Below are 21,663 nucleotides of genomic sequence, written 5' to 3' on the forward strand. Positions count from 1 at the left end.
CACACATGAACAAGATAAAAATTATGGACAACAGTTTGAGCAGTTTCTTCTTTTTAATTACTTTTCTCATGGTTTTCAATGTCAATGTTACAGCAAACATATGAACATGTACGTGTGTCCACAATGTGAGGACACCAACTGGTTTATAGTATTGAACATACAGGTGTGTTCCAAGCAAGGTCTGTACTGCACCTCCCTAACAAATAGCAACAAATTGATAAACACAATAAATATGTAAGATAACTTCTGAAGTACCAGTTTGTACTTTATATGGTTTTGTTACTTTCTGTTGATTAAAATCAATCATATGCCCAGACTCCTCCAACAACCACAGTACCCTCATGACCTATGTAAGTGATCCTGATGATTTTAGGTAGACTACTCACATGAGAAAAAAATTATACGTACATTTGAACAAAAAAAGTTGCAGGCCACAGATGGAAAAAAGTTGGGCTGTAACACAGATCTGCTTCTAGTACCTCAGGACAGGAAAGAGAAAGAACAGGGAAACAAAGGGCACACTGTTCTCCAGCTGACGTTTACACACACACACACACACACCCCAATAAACGCAGCCAACTACCAAGGATGTTCAAAACTATTTACAAAGCTGAACATGAATAGGAAGCATTTACATCAAATTACTGTGCAGCTGATACACACGTATTTAACTATCAAAATCTAGTTATGTTTGCAATTCTGATGTGTAAGAATCATAACACATATGTCATTGTGTTATGATTAATTTAACAAAACTTAAGAACACATCTGCACAGTAAAGCCAACACAAGCTACTCACCTTCCCTCCTACCATCCTCTTAGACAAACAACTGGACTATATTGAAATTGTTGGGGCAAAGATAGTAACCTAGATACTGAGATAGCCTTACCAATTTAAAGGAGAGAGATGCTTTCACATGCCACCACTGTTCATGAGTAGATTTTTTCCATCTATTGAGTTTCTGTCTGGGTTTAGGTTACGTCACAAAGTGCTTCTGCAAATTATCAAGTGGACCTTTTTTTATTGTTTTCTTTCTGCAGAAAGCAAATTATGTAGCAAAGACAGCATCATGAACTGGGTAAGTAAAGACCATATGAAATTACTGATCTGTCTGTAAGACTAACCATTGTTATTTGTTCTTCCAGTTCAAAAAGAAAACAGTTAACTCAGGCTGTGCACATGAATAGCCAGTTAAGTAAATGAAAATGTCTCTGAATAAATGTTTAATCTCACAATCCAAACACATTTTTAAAACTGGTTAGAAACAAATTATTGGGGTAGATGAGAATTTAAGGTGCACTGTATGGAGACTGCTATGATAAAAAATTGCCACTGACTTGTTACAAGTTCCCGTAAAAAACAAAAACAAAACAAAACAAAAAAAACCACAAAAAACCCCACACACAGAAAAAAAAACCCAACAAATTAAAAAAAAAATTAAAAAAACCCAAAACCAAACACTTGCACATCCGATTTCATTGCTACAAAAGTTACACAGAAACCAACATGTTTTTTGTTAGCTTCTCTGTACCTCACAGCCAGGACCCACTACCACTACAGGTTGATACAGTCTCTTTAGATATATCCATGTAGTATTTTTAACTGCCCCTTAATTAGCTGCCAAGACCTCGAACTCAGATTGCTAGTTTACCATCTTAAATTACTATTTTTAAATGAAGCAGAATCACTCTACTTTTTATGGCTGGAATTTGTATACTAATTTTGAGCAGCTCCGACGGATTACTGCAAATCACCAAAATGTGCTTCTGTAAAGTGGAACCGGCTTGGTACAGGCAGGCCCCTGGTAACCTGGTTTAACCCCAAACCTAACTACCATCAATTGTCTTTATTTCACTGACACTGAAAGCAAAAGCTCCCAACGATCTCCAGTGAGCTCCCCAGACAGAGACCAATACTTGGAGACAGGGGTGGTGTTGGTCTGCCTTTTGAAGGAGACGGAAGACAGGGGTGCAAGAAAGATGCTGGGCCCGTCAGGGGGCATCTGGGGGAGAAAGTTTCGCTGGCGGAGCTGGCTGCACCTTATATCCCGAGCGCTCCACCGGCGGGGTTTTCCCACGTGGGGCGCTGGTAGAGCAGCAGAGAGGAAGCAAGCAAGCGGCTGCACGCTGTTAAAAAGAGCTGGAAACCCTCAAAGCCGGGGGACAGACGTGGGGAAGTATGTGTACGCCTGCAAGCACGGCGGGTGGGAGGTCAGCCTCAACTCTGGTATGGCCATTCACCACCTGGGCAATTGCAACAACACCGGCGCAAGCTGCTGCCTCTCCGGAGGGCGGCAAAGGCAGCTTGCCGCCAGACGCCCCTGGAAGGGTGAGCCCTGGCACCCTGCGGCCCCGCCCCAGGCCCACCGGGGCAGCTGTGCCTGAGCCGCCTCGGACGTGGCCGGACATTACCTGGGGATATACCTCGCCTCCTCCCCGAGCCGCACTTCAAAGTCCCTCCAGGGCTGCTCCAGCCCCACGGCGGCGCACGCTGCCTCCTCCTCACCCTCCAACTCTTCGCTGCCGGGCCGCCAGCGGGTGGCGCCGCGGAAGCCGCGGGCGAACTCGGGAAAGGTGATGGCCCCATCGCGGTCACTGTCGAGGCGCTGGAAGATGGCCTCGGCTTCGGCCGGCCGCACCCGCAGCTCTGCGCACAGAGCCGCGAAGTCTTCCCTTTCGATGCGACCCGAGCCGCTGGCGTCGCAGGCCAGGAAGAGGGCCCGCAGGCGGGACAGCTCGTCCCCCGTCGCCTCGGGATCCATCAGCCGGGAATACTCGGACCGGGACGAGGCGGACCGGGACACGATAAGCCGTGGACTGTAAAGCTGGAAACACCCCTCTGCCGTCGGCGCAGCAGGGCGGGCCGGTACCTGCTCCGCCCCGGTACCCTGCGGAGCCGGGCGTGGCCGTGAGGCGGGGGCCGGGCCGCAGGTGGTGGAGCGTGGCTGCGGCAGGTACGGGGCAAGGCCGCGGGCGCCTCCGGGCGGTCCCAAGCCAAAGACCTGCAGGTACCAGGCTTCCTCGCCGCTATCCCGCCGGTGGTGCCGGGGAGGGCGCTGGTTCTCTTGCGCGCCGCTCTGCCCAGGACTGCCAAAAGCGCAGGTACTGTTCACGAGCACCACAGGTTAAAACCCCGTCCCACCTCCTCGCAGCAGCAAAAGCGAATCCTAATGCTGTGCGGTCACTATACGGTGTTAAATCTCATTGTCGTTTTTCAGCAGAATAAAGGCGCTTCTGCTCATGGACGATGAAGAACCCAGGAAGTTCTTCCAAAATCCAGTTTCCCTGTGTCTTGTGGACTATGAGTAGTTCTGAAGTTCTACATTGCTGAGTATGTGCTCACTCCTATCCTATCATCAGTAAGTTAGAAATGTGCACTGTTAAAATACCAGCTTAAACTGAAAATGCAAATGCTATGTTCAGATCAGTAAACCAAAGGAGCAGATTTACAGTGTTCTGTGTAGAAGAACAAGCGTCTTTCTTGGCAGAAAAACTTCTCACTCTCTTGAAGCCAGACTCAGATTTCATTGCAGGCAGTTAAATTTGGACTGAGATTCCCCTCCTTTCCCCCACATGTGCTCTTGTTTGTGTCTATCTGCAAATGTAAATTGTGTATATCAAAGTTGTGATGGAGTTAAACAGAATACAAATCCAACCATCAAAACAGTGTTTCCTTATTGACAGAAACATAGCCCAAGGCTAACTAACTGATCCAGGAAAGCACAAACAATCCAACTGACCTTTCATTAAAATAAATCACATAAAAACTCTAAAGTTCCCCTCTGCCTAGGAAGCAGGGAATGCTCTCAATGAAAATTATTATGTTTATACAGTTTTTGATTACTATTTTGTCAGGCTTAGACAGACGCAGGCTAAAATCCTGCCAACAATCTATACCTAGTCAGTACGATGTGTTGTGAAATGTTCCCTGAAATCCAGAAAAATACAGCTGTCAAGTAATTTGGAAAAGAAATTATAGCTTAAAAATGTCAGATATCTGAAGGACTTCAATTTGTAATTTGATGCATATTTGCTCCTATATTTCCATTATTCGCTTGTAGAACTAGTAAGAGTAGGAAAGTGGTATCATCTCGAGACTGAGTCTAGCAAAATGTAATATTTTAGTAAAGTAGAATTAATTTAACAAAAGTGTTCCTTCTGTTTTATGATTGCTCATCTGGCCATTAAATTTTTGTACCCAAAGAGTTTCATGAGCCCTTGTGAGTCTGCTGAAGGTTTCTCCAGCTATCCAAAGAGGCAAACGTACATTGCTTACGCACACCAGCTCTCTGTACATCAGTCAGGACATTTGGATTTCAGTGTGGACAAACTCCTGAGCTGAGTTGGAACAGCCTTATCCAGGGCTGACTGTGTCTCACTAGACAGACAGGGAATTCCTGCACGAATTAATGTGCTCACCTTCTTGTTTGCTTTTGTGGCTGCAGGTGTATGAATTGACATTTATCAGTAATCCTTATCCTGCTCATTCACTTATTCACTCTGTTGTATCTCTTGTGGTAGTAACTACCATGTGCTGCTACACAGAGGGCATAGACTTTGGATACATAACCCCCATCTTTTTTTTTTCCCCCTCTGAGATTGAACATCGTCTTTTCTCAATCTTTTCTATATAACCCTACTTTCATATGACTTGGAATTTGACCCTTTCACTTCAAAGATCTGCATCTTTGTTTCATTTGAAAGCTTTATATTTCTTCACATGTAATACAAGCAAATAAGGAACATTGAAAACAAATTGAAATCTTCATATTAACATTCTATTTTAAAGCAAGCCATACAACAATCTTGCAATATTGCAAATGCAATGCCTACATGGGCCAGATTTCTGCCTTCATGTGCAAGTAATCCCTTGTGTATTCAGTGGCTGTCATTGTCTTTGGCATCTCCCTTGTTTCCACTGTTACAGAAGTCACACAAATCTCAGACACTGGCATGAAGTGCAGGATGTCATTTAGCACTGCCATGGCATATATCCTGTAAAACAGATGATGCCTGCAGTGTTACACAATGCCACACAATCAGTGCTTGCTTGGCAGGCCATGGCTCAGTTAAATGGTCCTAACAACAGCACAGAGTTAACAAATAAAATATAGTTCGAGTGAGTGCTGAGGGCAGGATTCCCAGCAGGCAATGGCAAAACAGTGCTTTGTTCTGAAATTATGTGCCTATTCCAAAAGGATCTGTCCCTTCAAATCCAGCTCTAAATTAGATAAATATGCAAAACCAAAGCACTTTTTCCATGGACTAATGGTTGTGGATATGCTGGAGGAGAAGTTTTAAATTCATAAGTAAGAAACCAAAGCCACAAATACAAATATATCCCATGTGCAATTTTCAGTACTATCTGTTTTACTTCTCTGTGCCACGAAACACACAAGCTAGCTGGAGGATCTTTTCAGCTGAAGAGGCAGAACAGAACATGAAATCATGCTCAGGAACTTCAGGTTTGGCTAAGAAACACGTGAACAAGAAGAAATTAATTGCATCACTACCAACATGTTCTATTATTCTGAGTTGGAGAAGGTGCTTTTTGACAGTGTTACAAACACAGAGGTTAAATGAGCAGATTAGAAGAGACAGAGAAACCAGGAAGAGGAGGCATGGCCCACCACATGACATCAAGACCTAGCATTGCCTCGGTAAGCAAAAGAGCCAAGGAGCGAGCTGGTCAGGGAGATAAGCTACAGACCTCCTAAATGCTGTTTAAATATATGTGATCTCTGAAAGCAATTTTGTAGAACTGTGTAGAAGTCCAGTAAAGCTGTAGTGCTGTGCTCCAGGCAGATCCCACACCTAAAATAGCAGCACTTTTCCAATCCCTTCATACATATTATTTTTGGAACTCACATGTATAATAAAGGAAGATTTTTGCCTGGACTATCAAGCATTTAAAATTAGGAAATAGAACATACACTTGGAACAATTTTTCAGTAATTTGCTTCTCCTCATTGTTGTATATGTATATTTCAAGCACACTATTCTAACTATCTCTGAAGACAGAGTATTTCTTTTCTATATTTCTTGCATATATTAACTAATCTTTACAACATTATAGATGGTTAAAAGAGTGAATGCATCCCTTTATGGCTGCACTAACTTTCTTATTCTCCTTTGTCTGTTTTCCATTTGGACTGTTTAAGCATTTTAGCACAAGCTTAAGAAAGCAGAGCATAAGTAAAATAGAATCAATTAATAATACAGAAGCATCTAATTGAAACAGTATTACACATAGGTATCATACTTAGCCATAGCACCGTGAAAAGTAATTGACTAAGTCTACTCCAATTTCTCCACTCATTCCACTCACAAACATTACCACCTCTGCAAGCCACAGTATATCTCAAAGCATCATAATTCCAATTTGGAGCTCCATCTCTTCCTTTTGTACCCATACTTGTTTTGAACCTCCTCCCCATTCTCTCCCTACCATCAGGAAGGGAAGCACAGGCAGGTGAAGTGCAGGGTGAGAAGGTGGTGTGCAGTGGAGAGCCTCTGAGAGGTCCCCAGCAAACAGGCACTGGCAGTGATTCTCCCCCCTGCCCCTGTTTCCCTTCTCTGCCTTTCTGCTACTGCATCTCCACTTGCACTTTTTATGACTTTGATGTAATTTCCAGCTGTTTACGCAACTGTATTCAGGCATGCACCTCATATGAAGCATACATACTTAAATTCCAAGTTTGAGCAGATTATAGGCCACTGTTACGTACTCTTAATCCCTGCTGTATAATTTTAGCACTACTGAATGTGACTCATTCTCGTCAGTTAAAAACTAAGGGTAATGTATTTATAAACAGGCATAACATAGACTGTACTTCTCAGATATATTGCATCATTATAACCTCTGAAGTAGAAAAGTTATAATCTGTATCTTTAAAAACTTAGTCCAAGGGAAAGAAATAAAGAAACTTGCATAATATTGCAAAAAAAAAAAAAAAACCACAATTTTATGCTTCAACTTTATCAAAAACTGAGATACAAAGTGACATAATAGCTCTCTGTAAAGCCGAGGCACATTTAAAAGCTAAAAATGTCTCTCAGGATGTATAAAATTTTTCATTTGACTGAAGAGTTAGCAGTTGGGACAGTGAGGTTATTAAAGACTCACAGTTTTATTGATTTCTTTAATGGACTCAGATCATGTCCAAAGCAGAAACCAGACAGATAAAATATCTTCACCCTGAAAGAGAGAAAATAGACCATTAATAAACCAATAGTGAAGTACCCAAGGTACTTTTACAAAAATTATTAAGTATTAGCCGCAATGGAGACAGCCTTTTTAAAAGCTTGTCTGTACGATTAACTGAATAGCCAGTCTGATGCTGAAATGACCAATAATGACTGCCGGCCTATTTTGGAGGTATTAGCTGTCATCCTCATGCTGCTCTAACAAGAGTACTCCAACCCTAGAAATAACAGAAAAAAAATTGTTCTAAAAACATGCTTTGATATTGCCAATTTTCAAACTCTGTAATAGTTTTGAATAACAAAGGCAGCCAGCAATAAATACTTCATCTGAATGAAGTTCAGAAATCCATGAAATTAATTTCATCTTTTACAAGAATGCTTTTATGATGATTTTTGTAATACCTTGATTTTTTTTTTATTCTGTCCTGCTTTTAAGCTATTAGAAATCCTGACAAATACCTGGCTTTAACAAGCAAGAATAGAAATGCAAAACTGAGTGAAATGCAAAAGGAGTCACCAAATCCCATCTTCAGGTATGAAAGTAACACTTCCTCAGAAACAAAGGGACAAATTAAACTAACATGGACAGATCCACAAGCATCCTTAGAAAATCCAGGCTTTTATTCCTTTGTTTTTTCAGTTCTACTAGGCTCAAAGAAAGCAGAGCTGCTAGATCCATTCTGCTGTTATTTTCTTGTGATAAAGCTGGATTGCTACAACAAGCAGTAATCAAATTTCTCTGTGAAGAGAAAACCCAACCACTGCTATTTTTTTTACTATTTCTTTCTCCTTATCAGTAAAAGAAATTAAAGCAAAATTCTCTGAGTCCATTCATAGCAAAAAATGAAAAGTTATTCTGTACACAGAGAAATAACATGTCAATAGAAAACTCATGTATCATGTTAGATTATTACATGCTGCTTACTATTAAGAATTTTAATTTCACCATGGGCTAAATATTCATTTGTGCATGGTCATAGATCGTGAAACCCATACTGATCAGTCTTCAAAATTTCGTACAGCAGCCATAAGAAGAGACACAGGTAACTCTGTAATGGACAGAATAAAGTAAGGAGACAAGCAAAATAAGCTTTCTAGGCTTTTTTAACTGAAATATATACAAGCTTTCATATACTTGAGTCTTTATCATGTTTGAAATTCTACATACTTTTACTCATTCTAGCAGTCAAAAAAAATACTGCTAAAACTTCTCTGGTCCTAAAATAATGGCCATCTCAAAATGCAACTTCCTGTGTGCAAATCTCACGCACAATGAGCAATGCTGAACACAGGATGCATGTGTACTTTTCAGGACAAAGATCAACAATTTTAGGTCAAACAGACATTTTTTCATCCAGTTAGGATTAGCTTTGACCTCTTTCCACAGAGTGGTGCCAAAGTTCTTTCAAAAACACAAGGTCCATATTTTCCTTCCAAACAGAAGGGTCATGGTTTCACCATCTTTCTATCTCCCTTTTTTTGCTCAGTATGTTGGAACATTTCCCTGGATGCAGGAGAATCACATTTAATGCACTGGTCTGCCCAAAGCAAATTAAAGTTACCTTTTCCCTAATGCAAGTGCTCTAACCACAAAGCTACTGGGGACAGTGATAGAGTTGAGAAGCATCCAGCTGTTTAAAGCTAATGCTCCAAGTATCTGTGGCTTACAGTGCATTATAACTACATAAAAAAATTCTCTGGACCAGATGCTGGATGCCAGTTTTCCCTGTACCAGTGGATCACTGATCTTTCCTTAATTTCTCCCTGTCCAATTCGAAAACTGTATTATTTTCACAGATTTCAGGTAAGTGATACATTGTCAATCATTTGAGCAACTGTAAGACAGCCTGAAGGACAGAGTTGTTTACATGGAGCAGGAAATATCTGAACTTGTTCAGACGGAGAAGACTGAACCCATCTCAAAAGCTTCTGTCTAATGCACTTACCTTCAGCTTGCCCTATAAAGAAAACAGACATGATTACTACTTCTTTCTACTTTTTCTTGGGCAAAAGAGGCTTTCACTGTTTCATTGTGTGAAACTTTCTCATGCTCATGTTAGGCAAACTCTGTGTATTGACATCAGAGCAAGCCATCAAAGAATGAAGGACGAATGCCTCATTTCTGGATCCAAAGGGGATTTTGGCTCTTCAGCTGCTCAGTGCCTATAGGGCTATTGGATATGCCCACAACTTCAGGCTTCCGGGCAATTCTTTGGGGGAAAACAGAACTGGCATATGCCCCATTTAAAGTAGCATTGGATGGTGTCTCTCAGTAACTTTTACTTCAACTGATAATTTGAATAGTGCCAGAACTCAGGCAAAGGTACAGAAACTCAGCCTCCTACATTGTTAAATTGTTTAGAACAATCCACCAGCACTGGAGGCAGGACAACTAACATCTCCCAAATTATTTCTCTGCCCTAATGAACACTGACTGGGAGATAGGGTGAACCAATTTTAATGTGGCCACCCTGTTTTGGAAGGTAAGCCCAGTTTAATAATAATGAAGTGGACACTGCCATGCACAGTGGCCTCTGTGTCAGAGAACAGTTCTGGTGGTTTTAACTTACTAGGGTAGAAAAATATCCTTGTAGGTAATTTTATTTATGAAAGGTCAAAATAACATTTGAGCTTGTAATCTTATTAGAATTTATTTCCTGAATATATAGGACTTTGAAAATTGTTTCATTTAAAAAGCTAAATAAATGCGAACACAACTAATTTGACTTTTTGTCCCTTAAGCAAGGTCAATTCTGTATCATGTGAGAAATAAAATAAGTTCATTCAAAACCATTCAATAACTATTTATTACAATGTGTGACCAAACAATATTGCAATAAAAGATTGGAGAGCTGGACAAGAAGAAATGTGTAGTAAAGCATGCCTCAAGGATCTTCTAAATAGGTGTTAAAGAAAATTAATGGGGTTTTTAAACCAAAGGAAACTAAAGGTTACATGCCTCAGAGATGAAAAGTAAATCAAACAATAAAAGAATCACAAAGTTGTAGAGTCATGTTAGTTCTTCTGGAATGTAAGATAAAATACAATGCTTGATAATCTTGAGGAGGAGTGAGATTTCACCATAGCATCAGAAAAAAGACTTGGAAAAACATCTGCCAGAGTTGCTACCAATTTAAAAGATCCTCTTTTCTAATCACACAAATTACAGAAAAGGTGATTCATCTCACCAACATGCTATAAAATCAGTAAGGGAAAACAAAAACCTGTTAGATTCCTCCTTTAAAAAGTCACTAGATTAACTCTCATCTGCCTCCAAAGCATAAAAGAATTATGTTCTTATTAGCCCAAGTCACTAGGAGGCTTAATATACCCTTTTCATGTGTGTATTATCTTGCAAACCTTCAAGAGTTATACAACTGGGGTAGACTACAAAAGTAACTATTTCCAATGTGTTACTTTTCTACAAGTGAAAATTCTTCCACAAATTGTATTGTACCAACCTTTGCTTAGAAATCTTTTACACTGTGTATACTCATGTTCTTGTATTAAATACTCAAGAATAGCTATGAAAAGTTAATTCCATGTGTGTAAAATAGTTGCTTTTGGTGATAGGCTGATTCTCCTCCTAAAGCACCTGACTTCTGAAACACAAAGATAATAGTAACTACTGCTGATCACTTGGCTTCATTAATTTATGCTATAGTTGTGATAAGATCTAAGTGTTTTAGTTAACTATGCTACAGGGCTAAAAGCTGTTGGATACATCCATATTGTATTTCATACCACTTTACAGTTATGTAACAGTTAACATGTGCTCTGCTGACTGATGGGGGTTTTTTTAAAGCAGAAATAGGCCATCATGTTCACCCATCTGAAGAGGGAGGAAAAACATATCATGTGACATTGTTCTCAGCAGAAATGAGGACACCCATAGTTTCAAATACTCATCATGAACTGATAACTTTCAAGTTAAAACTAAGGGGGATCCAGTGGGTAATTTTGAATGAGTTTAAAAAAAAAAAAAAATAGTGAAATTGTTCATGAGCGATCTAGAGCACTATACAAAGTTTTGCTCTTAATTAAAAACTATTTGTTAAATGGTTAATTGCAACAGTGTCAAACGTATATAATAATTCCTACTTTCATTAAAAATATAGCATTTAAATAAAATGCAATCTTTTGTAAACAAACTCACCCTTAATGAATTTCTGTACTCTACAGTTTTTAAAGTACTGCTTAAAATAGCTACATCATTGTGCTGTAAAATATTCTGTCCTTGAGAGTTGTAATTTTGAAAAAGTGATGTACAACCTACTAAAGTATGTACTTTAACAGCAGACATTCTGAATTACTATGTCATAGTTATAACACACTGTAGTGCAGTCAAATACTTGGAAGTGTAACAAAAAATAGGTTGAAATTTAAAAGCTAGCTGTGAATGGCTTAAAAATACATTTTACATTTAATTATGATGGTTAATAATAATAATAATGTTTTCATATTTGCCATTAAATTGTCAGGATCTGACAGGAAGTGCTGCAGCAGTAGCTAAATTCTGAAGGATGATTTTTTCTGGAAAGTTAGACACTTACCTTTTGCAGTTGCTACAGTTTTTTAATTGCATCCAAAGTGACATCTCTGCAGAAACTGAGCTTCACATATTCCAGACTGACCTAGCAAAGCTGGCCAACAAGAACAACTTGAGACCCACAAACAAAAACCAAGTTAACCCTATATACTTCCAGATATGTTCAAAAATACCTTCATGATTTCCTTAGGAACAGAGACCTACATCACATCATTGAAAGGTCTGAGTCAGCTTTACCCTTGAAAAACCATAAACAAATAGTTAATGCAGAATCCTAGTAATGTCGAAGAAGTTTGGATTTCACTTTCCATGCTTGAGAATTTTAATGTATAACTTTGAAGGGCAGGAAGAGGCCCTTTGTCCACTGGGTAGAGAATTCCACAGAAAACATAAATGTAAAATTCTAAATACTAGCAATTGAGAAATTAAATTATGATAGCTACATTCATTTGAATTCTTTCAATTGACAGAATGTAACTATTAATTGGATGAACTCTGATATATATATTCTTGTGATTAAATTATCTCTGAAATATGCTCAGTTGATGAAGAAAAAAAAATTTGTGGCTTCCAGATCAATACAGACACCTATATGTAAAATTTTTGAAATTCACTGACAAAATCTGAAAAGGGTGGTTTGATAGGCAGCTGAAGGAAGCAGCAGGGCAGCTCTTCATTCTGGCTACATGTTAGTTGCTGATAGCTAGCTCAAGGCTACATGTTTCTATTTTCTCTCTCACTTGTGGGTGGAAACAAAAAAAAAAAAAGGAAGATTTAAAAGTATTTGGATTTGAAAAAGACCATATGTATTACTTTGTTGAGGGACATAAACCTTTGACTGTATTGGTTAGGCTGCAGAGAACTTGGATACTTTCTACATCTTGCTATTTAATAAAAAAAAAGGGCAGAAAAGATGTTTCTTCTTTGGAATAGCTATTCTTTATACCCAAAATGAAAGAAGCATGCAAAAGCATAAGGCAGGCCTTTGTGGTCAAGACGCTACACACTTGTAGGACTACCACTTCTGCTATGATAATATCACTGTAACTCAAGAGAAGTAGTACTAACATGAAAAATTGCAGGTGCCTGCCTTCTGGTTCCACTGCAGCTTAAAAAAAACCGCAAGTATTCCGCAGAGTTCACAATTATACATGTTAACTTCAGAACAAACTAAACATACACTGGCAACATGTGTCACTTGACATTTCTCAGTAACTTGTTCCTCACATTCAGAGGGAATAAAAGTAATTTTCTCAATACTGACAGAAATCTTACCAAAAAGTGTAATGTATTTAAGAATCTGACTTACAGAAACAAGTTCCAGCTGCCTGCTCACAACACTGCTGAACACATAACTGAAAATAAGAGCAATGACAGCAGAAAATGAGATACAGGTAAGAAACTAAGGTGAGTCCATGAAAAAATCCTGTAGTGCATGTGCTGAATAAACAAGAACACATAAAGAAATTATAAAAAATAAAATTGCAAGATATTAAGGGCAACCCTTGGATTTATACTGAGCTCTAGAAGTCCAAATAGGAAAAATCAGTGGGGCAGCTGCAATAAAAACATCACAGCAGCTTAAAGCTGAGAACTTCTGCCTTAGTGACTTCCGCAGAAGAGGGTTGCAGGGAAGGAGGGTGAGAGAGGGAAGGTCCATTCCTTCACATGGGTAAGGAAAGAAGAGAATTGCCTTTCTGCAGCACCTGATGAAATGAAGGCACAGAAAGCTGGAGCACATGGGAGAGTAAGAAGAAAGTTCCAGCTTTCCAGTATTTGAGCTCTTGTCAAATGCAGGTACATTCCACCCTCAATTCTAGATATGTGGTCACATAAAATACAGCTCCTAAAATAATACACTATCTGTATGAGAAGATCACACCTAAGCATCCTTTTTTTTCTAAATCTGTCAAATAATTAGAACTATTGCTTGATAAAATTTAGGGAAATCAATTTTCTCCTATATTTAAGATTCATAATAACATTTTTTCTTCTCTTTAAATGTCAAACTAAGGCAGTCTATCATTGCAAAATAAATTGGTGTAGTTATTTTAGATTAAAGTATTCATGTACACATACTACTTTATAAGTAATACAGAATAAATGGAAACACCTTTGCTCTGATTCTTTCAAATAGAGAGAGCTGCCCTTGGAGTCAGAAAAGTAGAAGGCATTAACAGACATAAAGGCACCTTAAAATTATTTCAGTAATTTGCTATGCACAGCAAGATAAATATAATTAAAAAACCCAAACAAAAAAAACCCACCACGTAGTTAACACAAATACACTGTAATTCATTTTCATCACAGAAAAAAAAATACTGAGTTCAGGATCAATTGAAAATTTCACATTAAATTACATATAACTGGATAACATCAAATAGAAATAAAATTACTATTCTAACAGCACTAAACTCTATTAAAGAGACATAAAAGATATAAAAAATATATATATTACTACAGCTACTTACAAAACACAGTCTGGAATCTTAATAGATTGTGATTCAGCATTGGAAAAAGGAAATATAGTGAAAAGCCCTTTCACACTTTTACTTGTTTTGCTTGCTGTGTTTTACTTAGTAAGAGCATAGCCTTTTGCGAGATAGAAACATGATGAAAAGAGATTATATTAATTATACCTGCCAGAAACAATTCTCAGCATGAAGCTCTGAAACCTGTGGTGTACATCAACGCTATCAGAGAAGATAATATTTTAAAATTAAAATAATTCTCTCATCAAAAATAGATTTAACTTGTTACAATCAGAACGCTGAGATCCACAACTGTAAACAAGTGGACTGATAATAAGTAGAATGCTTCTTTATTGTCTCCAAATCTATAAACAGATAGCTTTTTACTCCTGAAAAATAGCAACTTCAAGTCCTGCATGAGCTGCAGGTTTTCTGTCTCCTGAAAAATGGAATTGCCATGATGATATAAATAATTATATGCAAACAATTCTTTTCCTAGATTTTCTGAATAAGAATACAGTTGCAAGAAATTTAATCAAAAGTCATGTGGGAAAAGGCATTTTCCTCTTAATGACTGAGGGAACTAGCTGTGAATGAGCCTGTGATGAATAGATAGCATGAAATTGTTGTTAGCTATTGAAACTATTGTAACTATTGAAACTTGTTACATAAGTGAAAAAAATCTGGAAAGTATTTTCCTAGAGCTGGTCATAGGTGATATCATATTTTCTGATAACCCTTGTGGAGTTAGGAAATTTTTTATTAAACTTGTAGCTGAGTACTAGCTGAAAAGAGATACAAGCAAGTGAAACAAGGGGAACACAAAATCACAAAATGGAATTTATAAACCTTTAGAATTAGTTTTAAGCAATGTTAAGTTCAATGGCTTTGTAACAGTAGCAGTGGAAAATTACTGAGGTGCATAATACATAGAAAAAAGAGAGTACAGATAGAGAACATACTGGCACAAGATAAATCGTTATAGTTGATGTGGTCTTAAGAAAAACGGTCTAGAAAAACAGGACACAGGGATAAGGAGTATCTGGGAATAGCAGGTGTCCAGGATAGGCTACGGGTAAACTAACTGATAAGTAGGAGGATAGGAGGATTATTATGTCTCTGGTGCTAATGAACCAATTAAACTGGTATAAGCATCTACTGTGCCTGCTTCAAAGGCTGCCAGAAGTGATGAAGATTGTTGGAAGAAGTAAACGACCCTCAGAGACCACCACCACAATTCTGTGCGCATGCGGGGAGCTTTCTGGAAAATGATGTAATCCATACATAGCCTCATGAATATGTATGTATGCCCAGGGACTATATGAGGATGGCTTGTGTAGCAATAGAGAGACACACGTTAGGAGGAGCTATCCTCCGTGTCTCCCGGTGCCGCAATAAAGAATATCTGCTTGTCAGCTTGAAAACTTTGTTGGCAAGTTTGTTCCTGGAGTTATCTCCGAATCACAAGTGTAATAGCAGGCTTAGAGTCAAAAAATACTTGGCAAAATTGTGTACAAATTACTGATGACAAAATTGTCATTAACTAGACACCACACTTAGGCAGGTATGATTAACTGCACTAACTAATGGAGAAACACTGGCTACACAGTAATTTTTCAGGAAAGGATCTGGATGTGTGTGAGCCTCCCATCAATCCGTAAAAAGCCAGACCTCATACTGGGATCTATACGAATGAGCACAGTCTCAGAGCCACCTGACATGAACTTCCACAGTGTTCAGCATTACTAGGTTCTCAACAGGAAAACGATGCCCAATTTTTGGTATTTGGGTTAGCTGGGGAGATTCCTGAGAAGAATAAGAAAGATTATAGCCTGGGAAATATGACCCTATTCCAAATGTCTAATTAGAACCTTAGAAAAAACTAGGGCTCCTGAGAAGAAGGGAACACCAAGCAAAAGTGTAGCAATATTCAGTGTAAGAGTCTATTGTGAGCCTGTAGGGAATAACCTGTTGATCACAAGCAAAATCTTTCTAGCAGTAAGGAATATATTGCTGTTGGAGACTAGAACAAACCCTAAGAAAGCTGGATGGGCTACATCAGGATCATCTATCCCAGTGCCCTACCTCTGACGGGCCAATAACTAATTGCATTAGTTATGATATTCTGCCTGGGGGAGAGGTTCCTCTGTGGTGCTACAAAGGGAAAAGAAAAGCACAAGCAACATGACAGGGATATCACAAAGATTGGGGTTAAGTGGCAGAAGGATACCTAAGGCAGAAGAACATTAAATCCAGTGTTTCGGGATAGACCTCTCTCTCTAAGTACGTCAGGATAAAGGCAAATAACAGCTCTGCTTGAAGGTCCTCCAGCATTCTAGTAAAAAAAAAAAAGCATCCCTGTCAGACCCCAGCTCTTAAAACCAGAAATTATAATAAGGCTTTAAACTATGCTTAAATAGAGCTGTGCTGCAACTCTAGTGTGTGTTCTGGAGGATGTCAAAATTTTGCTTGGCTGAGCCAAAAATTAAACCATGCTGCTAATCTGAAGAGGTCTCATAAACAGAGTCTTGTCAATCCTAGCATTTTACAGATCACACATGCTAGTCATCTAGAGCATGTAGCTCTGCTTGGTTTTGCAGTCAACTGAATCTTATATACATACCAGATATATATATACATAGATGCCAACACAAACACATGTGGTTTTGTGTTGGTATTTCTCCTACTTACAAATGCTTTTGGTCAAACAACAAGTACACTAATGAAAATTGACTTATTTTTTTTTTCCCCCTGAAAAATCTTCAAAATAACTATCTAGAGAGACTCCATATCTAGAAAAATGTCCAAAACCTACATATTTATTAAATTTCTACATATAATAATTCATCTGTATATGAAAAGGCATAAGGATGAATAATAATATATTTTAGTTCAAATCCATACACTATAAACTAAGAAGTATTTCATATATACAAAGATTTTACCAAGACATAGGACAGTACAATGGGGACCCCTTATTAGAATCATAGAATAGTTACGTTTGGAAAGGACCTTAAGATTATCAAGTTCCAACCCCCCTGCCATGGGCAGGGACACTTCACACTAAACCATGCCACCCAAGGCTCTGTCCAGGCTGGCCTTGAACACTGCCAGGAATGGAGCATTCTCAACCTGCCTGGGCAATCCATTCCAGTGCCTCACCACCCTCACAGTAAATAACTTCTTCCTTATATCAAATCAAAACTTCCCCCGCTTAAATTTTAACCCATTACCCCTTGTCCTGTCACTACAGTCCCTAACGAAGAGTCCCTCTCCAGCACCCCCTTAGGCCCCATTCAGATACTGGAAGGCTGCTATGAGGTCTCCACGCAGCCTTCTCTTCTCCACAATGAACAGCCCCAACTTTCTCAGCCTGCCTTTATACGGGATGTGCTCCAAACCCCTGACCATCCTTGTGGGCCTCCTCTGGACTTGTTCCAACACTTCCATGTCCTTTTTATGTTGAGGACATCAGAACTGCACATAATACTCCAAGTGAGGTCTCACAAGAGCAGAGTAGAGGGGCAGGATCACGTCCTTTGACCTGCTGGTCACACTCTTTTTGATGCAGCCCAGGATACAGTTGGCTTTCTGGGCTGCAAGTACAAACTGAAGCAGGCTCATGTTAAGCTTCTCATTGACCAACACCCACAGTTCCTTCTCTGCTGGGCTGCTCTGAATAACTCCTCTGCCCAACCTGCAGCTGTGCCTGGGATTGCTCCAACACAGGTGTGGGACCTTGCATTTGGTTTTATTGAACTTCATGAGGTTTACACAGGCCAACCTCACAAGCATGTCAAGGTCCCTCTGGATGGCATTCCTTCCCTCCAGCATATTAACCGAACCACACAGCTTGGTGCCATTGGTAAACTTGCTAAAGGTGCACTCAATCCCACTGTCCATGTCACCAACAAAGATGTTGAACAAGATCAGTCCCAGCATCGATCCCTGTGGGACACCACTCGTTACTGGTCTCCAGCCGGACATTGAAATGTTGACCACAACTCGTTGCGTGCAGCCATGCAGCCAGTTCTTTATACACCAAGTGGTCCACCTATCAAATTGATGTCTCTCCAATTTTGAGACAAGGATGTCATGCAGGACAGTTTCGAACGCTTTGCACAAGTCCAGGTAGATGACGTCAGCTGCTCTATCCCTGTCCATCAGTTCTGTAGCCCCATCATAGAAGGCCACCAAATTGGTCAGGCAGGATTTCCCCTTAGTGAAGCCATGCTGGCTGTCACCAAGCACCTGGTTGATTTTCATGTGCCTTAGCATGCCTTCCAGGAAAATCAGCTCCAAGATTTTGCCAGGCACAGAGGTGAGACTGACTGGTCTGTAATTCCCTGGGTCTTCCATTTTCCCCTTCTTGAAAATGGGGGTTATATTTCCCTTTTTCCAGTTGTTGGGAACTTCACCTGACTGTCATGATTTTTCAAATATGATGGACAGTGGCTTAGGAACTTCATTTACCAGCTCTTTCAGGACCCGCAGATGGATTTCATCAGGTTTCACGCACTTGTGCACATTCAGGTTCTTAAGATGGATTTGAACCAGATTCTGTCTTACAGTGGGCTCAGGTCTTCATTCTCACAGTCCCTGCGTCTGCCTTCCAAGACATGGGTGGTGTGGTCAGAGCCTTTGCCAGTGAAGACTGAGGCACACAAGTCATACAGAACCTCAGCCTTCTGCAAATCCAGGGTAGCCAGTTCTCCTGATAGCTTCTGGAATGGGTCTGCATTGTCCCTAGTCTGTCTTTTATTCACTACCTACCTATAGAATCCTTTCCTGTTATCCTTCACATCCCTTGCCAAATTTGATTCTGACTGCGCCTTAGCTTTCCTGACCTCATCCCTACCTTCCCAGACAACATCCCTGTATTCATCTCAGGCCACCTGTCCTTGCTTTCACCTTTTATAATCCTCTGTTTTCCTTTGAATTTTCCTCAGCAGCTCCTTCTCCATCCAAGGAGGTCTCCTGGCCCTCCTGCTGCACTTCCTTCTAGTCAGAATGCAACACTCCTGAGCTTGTAGCAGGTGATCCAAGAATACTAACCAACAGTCTTGGACCCCCTGCCCTCTAGGGCTATATCCTATGGAACCTTACTAAGCAGGTTCCTGAAGAGCCCATAGTCTGCTTTCTTGAAGTCCAGGGCAGTGAGCTTGCTGCACGCTCACCCGTAGATATCAAAACAACTTATTACTTTCAAAGTATATTTGCTATGAGCACAACATCATGAAATAAAGAAACATGCATTTTTTCAGGGTGATCTGTAATGATTTACTGTGTGACTTGAATAAACATACTAGTTAGACCATGACAGGGTTATCAAGTTGATTAAAATGGATACACTCTACATTGATATGTGTTACTTCTCACTTCTGCTTTTATTATGGCTTCAGTTTAAAAGAACTTTGTACAAAACCTGTTAGTGAGAAGGATTTTCACTTGGACAATAAGACAGTTTCTGTAGAAAAGAAATCTTATTACATTATGACACTCCCTCCATCTTGTCCTCAGGCTCTTATTTTTGCTCGTTTTTGGCAAGGAAAATGCAATGCTCCCAAAATATAAATTAATTGTATGCAACCAAGAGTTACAGTTAATGTTCTATAAACAAGTTGCTTCATTTGAATTCTAAATGTGAGATCCACTAGCTTTGCTTGCAATTCTTGTGCCTAAGCAGCTCATGAATGTCTATCTCAAATCATAAGACAAAAACCCAGTGGTGAGTGTTCATTTGTGAATTACCTCACTAAAGATGGATAATAAACTTGGGAAGCTTACAACTATGTCACAAGAGTATAGGATTTTAAAGCTGTAATTTACCAATGAAGAGCTAAAATTGCAAAGTAGTTACTAAGGCATGTCTTGCATCAGAATACATATATCATATGCTAGAATAAAATTTATGCTAGATCAACATACCAAATAACACCATGAAATCCTGTTATTCTAAAGGGACTGCAAGAACATTTTCTTCCTGATAGTCTATTACCATGTTCCCATTTGGAGGCTGTACACCTGAGCAGCATCTGTTTGCCTAAGAATTTCATGAATGTGAGCATGCTAGAGGGCTGTTAGGAAAGTAATGCTGTATTTTCTCTTTGATACTAATTCTCATGAGAAACTAGCATGCTCAGCTAAAACATCCAGCAGTGTGGTTAATGAGCATGAAGAAAGAGCACTTTGATTATTATCATGAGGCACCATCAAAATACCCAAGACAGATGGACAGAAGCAGTCTCTGCTACCTCATCATTTTCTGTGGTTCCAATTACATAGAACCGTGCAGAAAGATAAAAGGAATTATGTAAAGTTACAGCTTCACTGAACTCAGAATTTCGTAGTGGAAAAGGGAAGCTTAACTGAAGCAGATGCTGTTACAGTATCTCACTCCTTTAATGAATATTGCAACTGTTTTTTTTCATTTACATGCATTGAAGAGGTGAGAAAAAAACTAGATTCTGTGATAAATAGTAACTGCTTGACAGTGTTTATATATAAAATAATTACTTCTCCAGAAATTTAGCAATTAAAATTTTGCAGTCTTGCATAAAATATCATGACTTCACCAAGGAAATATCTTTACAGAATAATAAAGTAATGTTTTGATTGTTCATATCAAGATAAGTATTTCTACAGAGGACCAGTATTTCAGCTTTCTTATAAACACGGTGAAGGAAAATTGATGTCTCCATCTTTCTCTAAATCAAAATTGCTGAAAAAATTGAACATTCATGCAGAGGCAGCTGGCTTCTGCCAAATAGGATGTCATTCAAAAGGTACATGCTTTCGTTCACTAGAACCAGGAACTGTTGATTCAGGACTTGCATGCCACCACAGTGACATCTCTGGTAAAGAAACCACAGTCTGCTTTTGGCACATCAGCAGCACCCACATGATTTTTCAAATGGCTGAAGTACTCAAATTTACAGGAATCAGATATGGGCAAACATTTTCCTTTCAGCTTTCAAGTGTGTACATCGGCATTCATAAATAGGTGCTGAAGAACCCTAGGTCTTTATCTGTCACTTGTGAAAAGGAACTGAAGACTAAAAACTCCAGTTTAGGACATTAAGTCACAATAAAATGGAAAACTGTATCTTTCACCTAAAATACAGTACATAGAGGTGAAACAAAATAGGCACATATTCTTTAGATATGTGTCTGCACATGCCAACCTAAAATTCAGAACACTGAATGGCAGCTGAAAATAATAAAATCTAATGGTCATTCACGCTTATACAACTTGTGTGTAAACATTATATAGTTGTCATGATACCTGACTATCATCAAAATGTGTGTGGCGTTGCAGCCCTTTAGGGTAACCTGTTCCTTGCTCCTTGTAAAATTTTGTTCAAGATGCAGATATTGTGATAACAAAGTGAAATACATTGTAGTAGCAATTAAGATTGAAATTTATAACACATATGG

The 21,663-nt window shown here is 39.2% G+C and overlaps 1 protein-coding gene across 1 annotated transcript in view; it reads right to left on the reverse strand.

Annotated features, from left to right (window-relative positions):
• Positions 1-2,762, reverse strand: part of RASEF (RAS and EF-hand domain containing) — a 38,486-nt gene extending 35,724 nt beyond the window's left edge. Inside the window, exon 1 of the mRNA XM_031054345.2 lies at positions 2,413-2,762. Within this exon, the coding sequence (XP_030910205.2) occupies positions 2,413-2,762 (350 nt within the window). The remainder of the gene's footprint in view (positions 1-2,412) is intronic.
• Positions 2,763-21,663: the final 18,901 nt, after the last annotated feature.

Source organism: Melopsittacus undulatus, chromosome Z (genome assembly GCF_012275295.1).
Source record: "Melopsittacus undulatus isolate bMelUnd1 chromosome Z, bMelUnd1.mat.Z, whole genome shotgun sequence".
In the NCBI taxonomy this organism is placed as follows: Eukaryota; Metazoa; Chordata; class Aves; order Psittaciformes; family Psittaculidae; genus Melopsittacus; species Melopsittacus undulatus.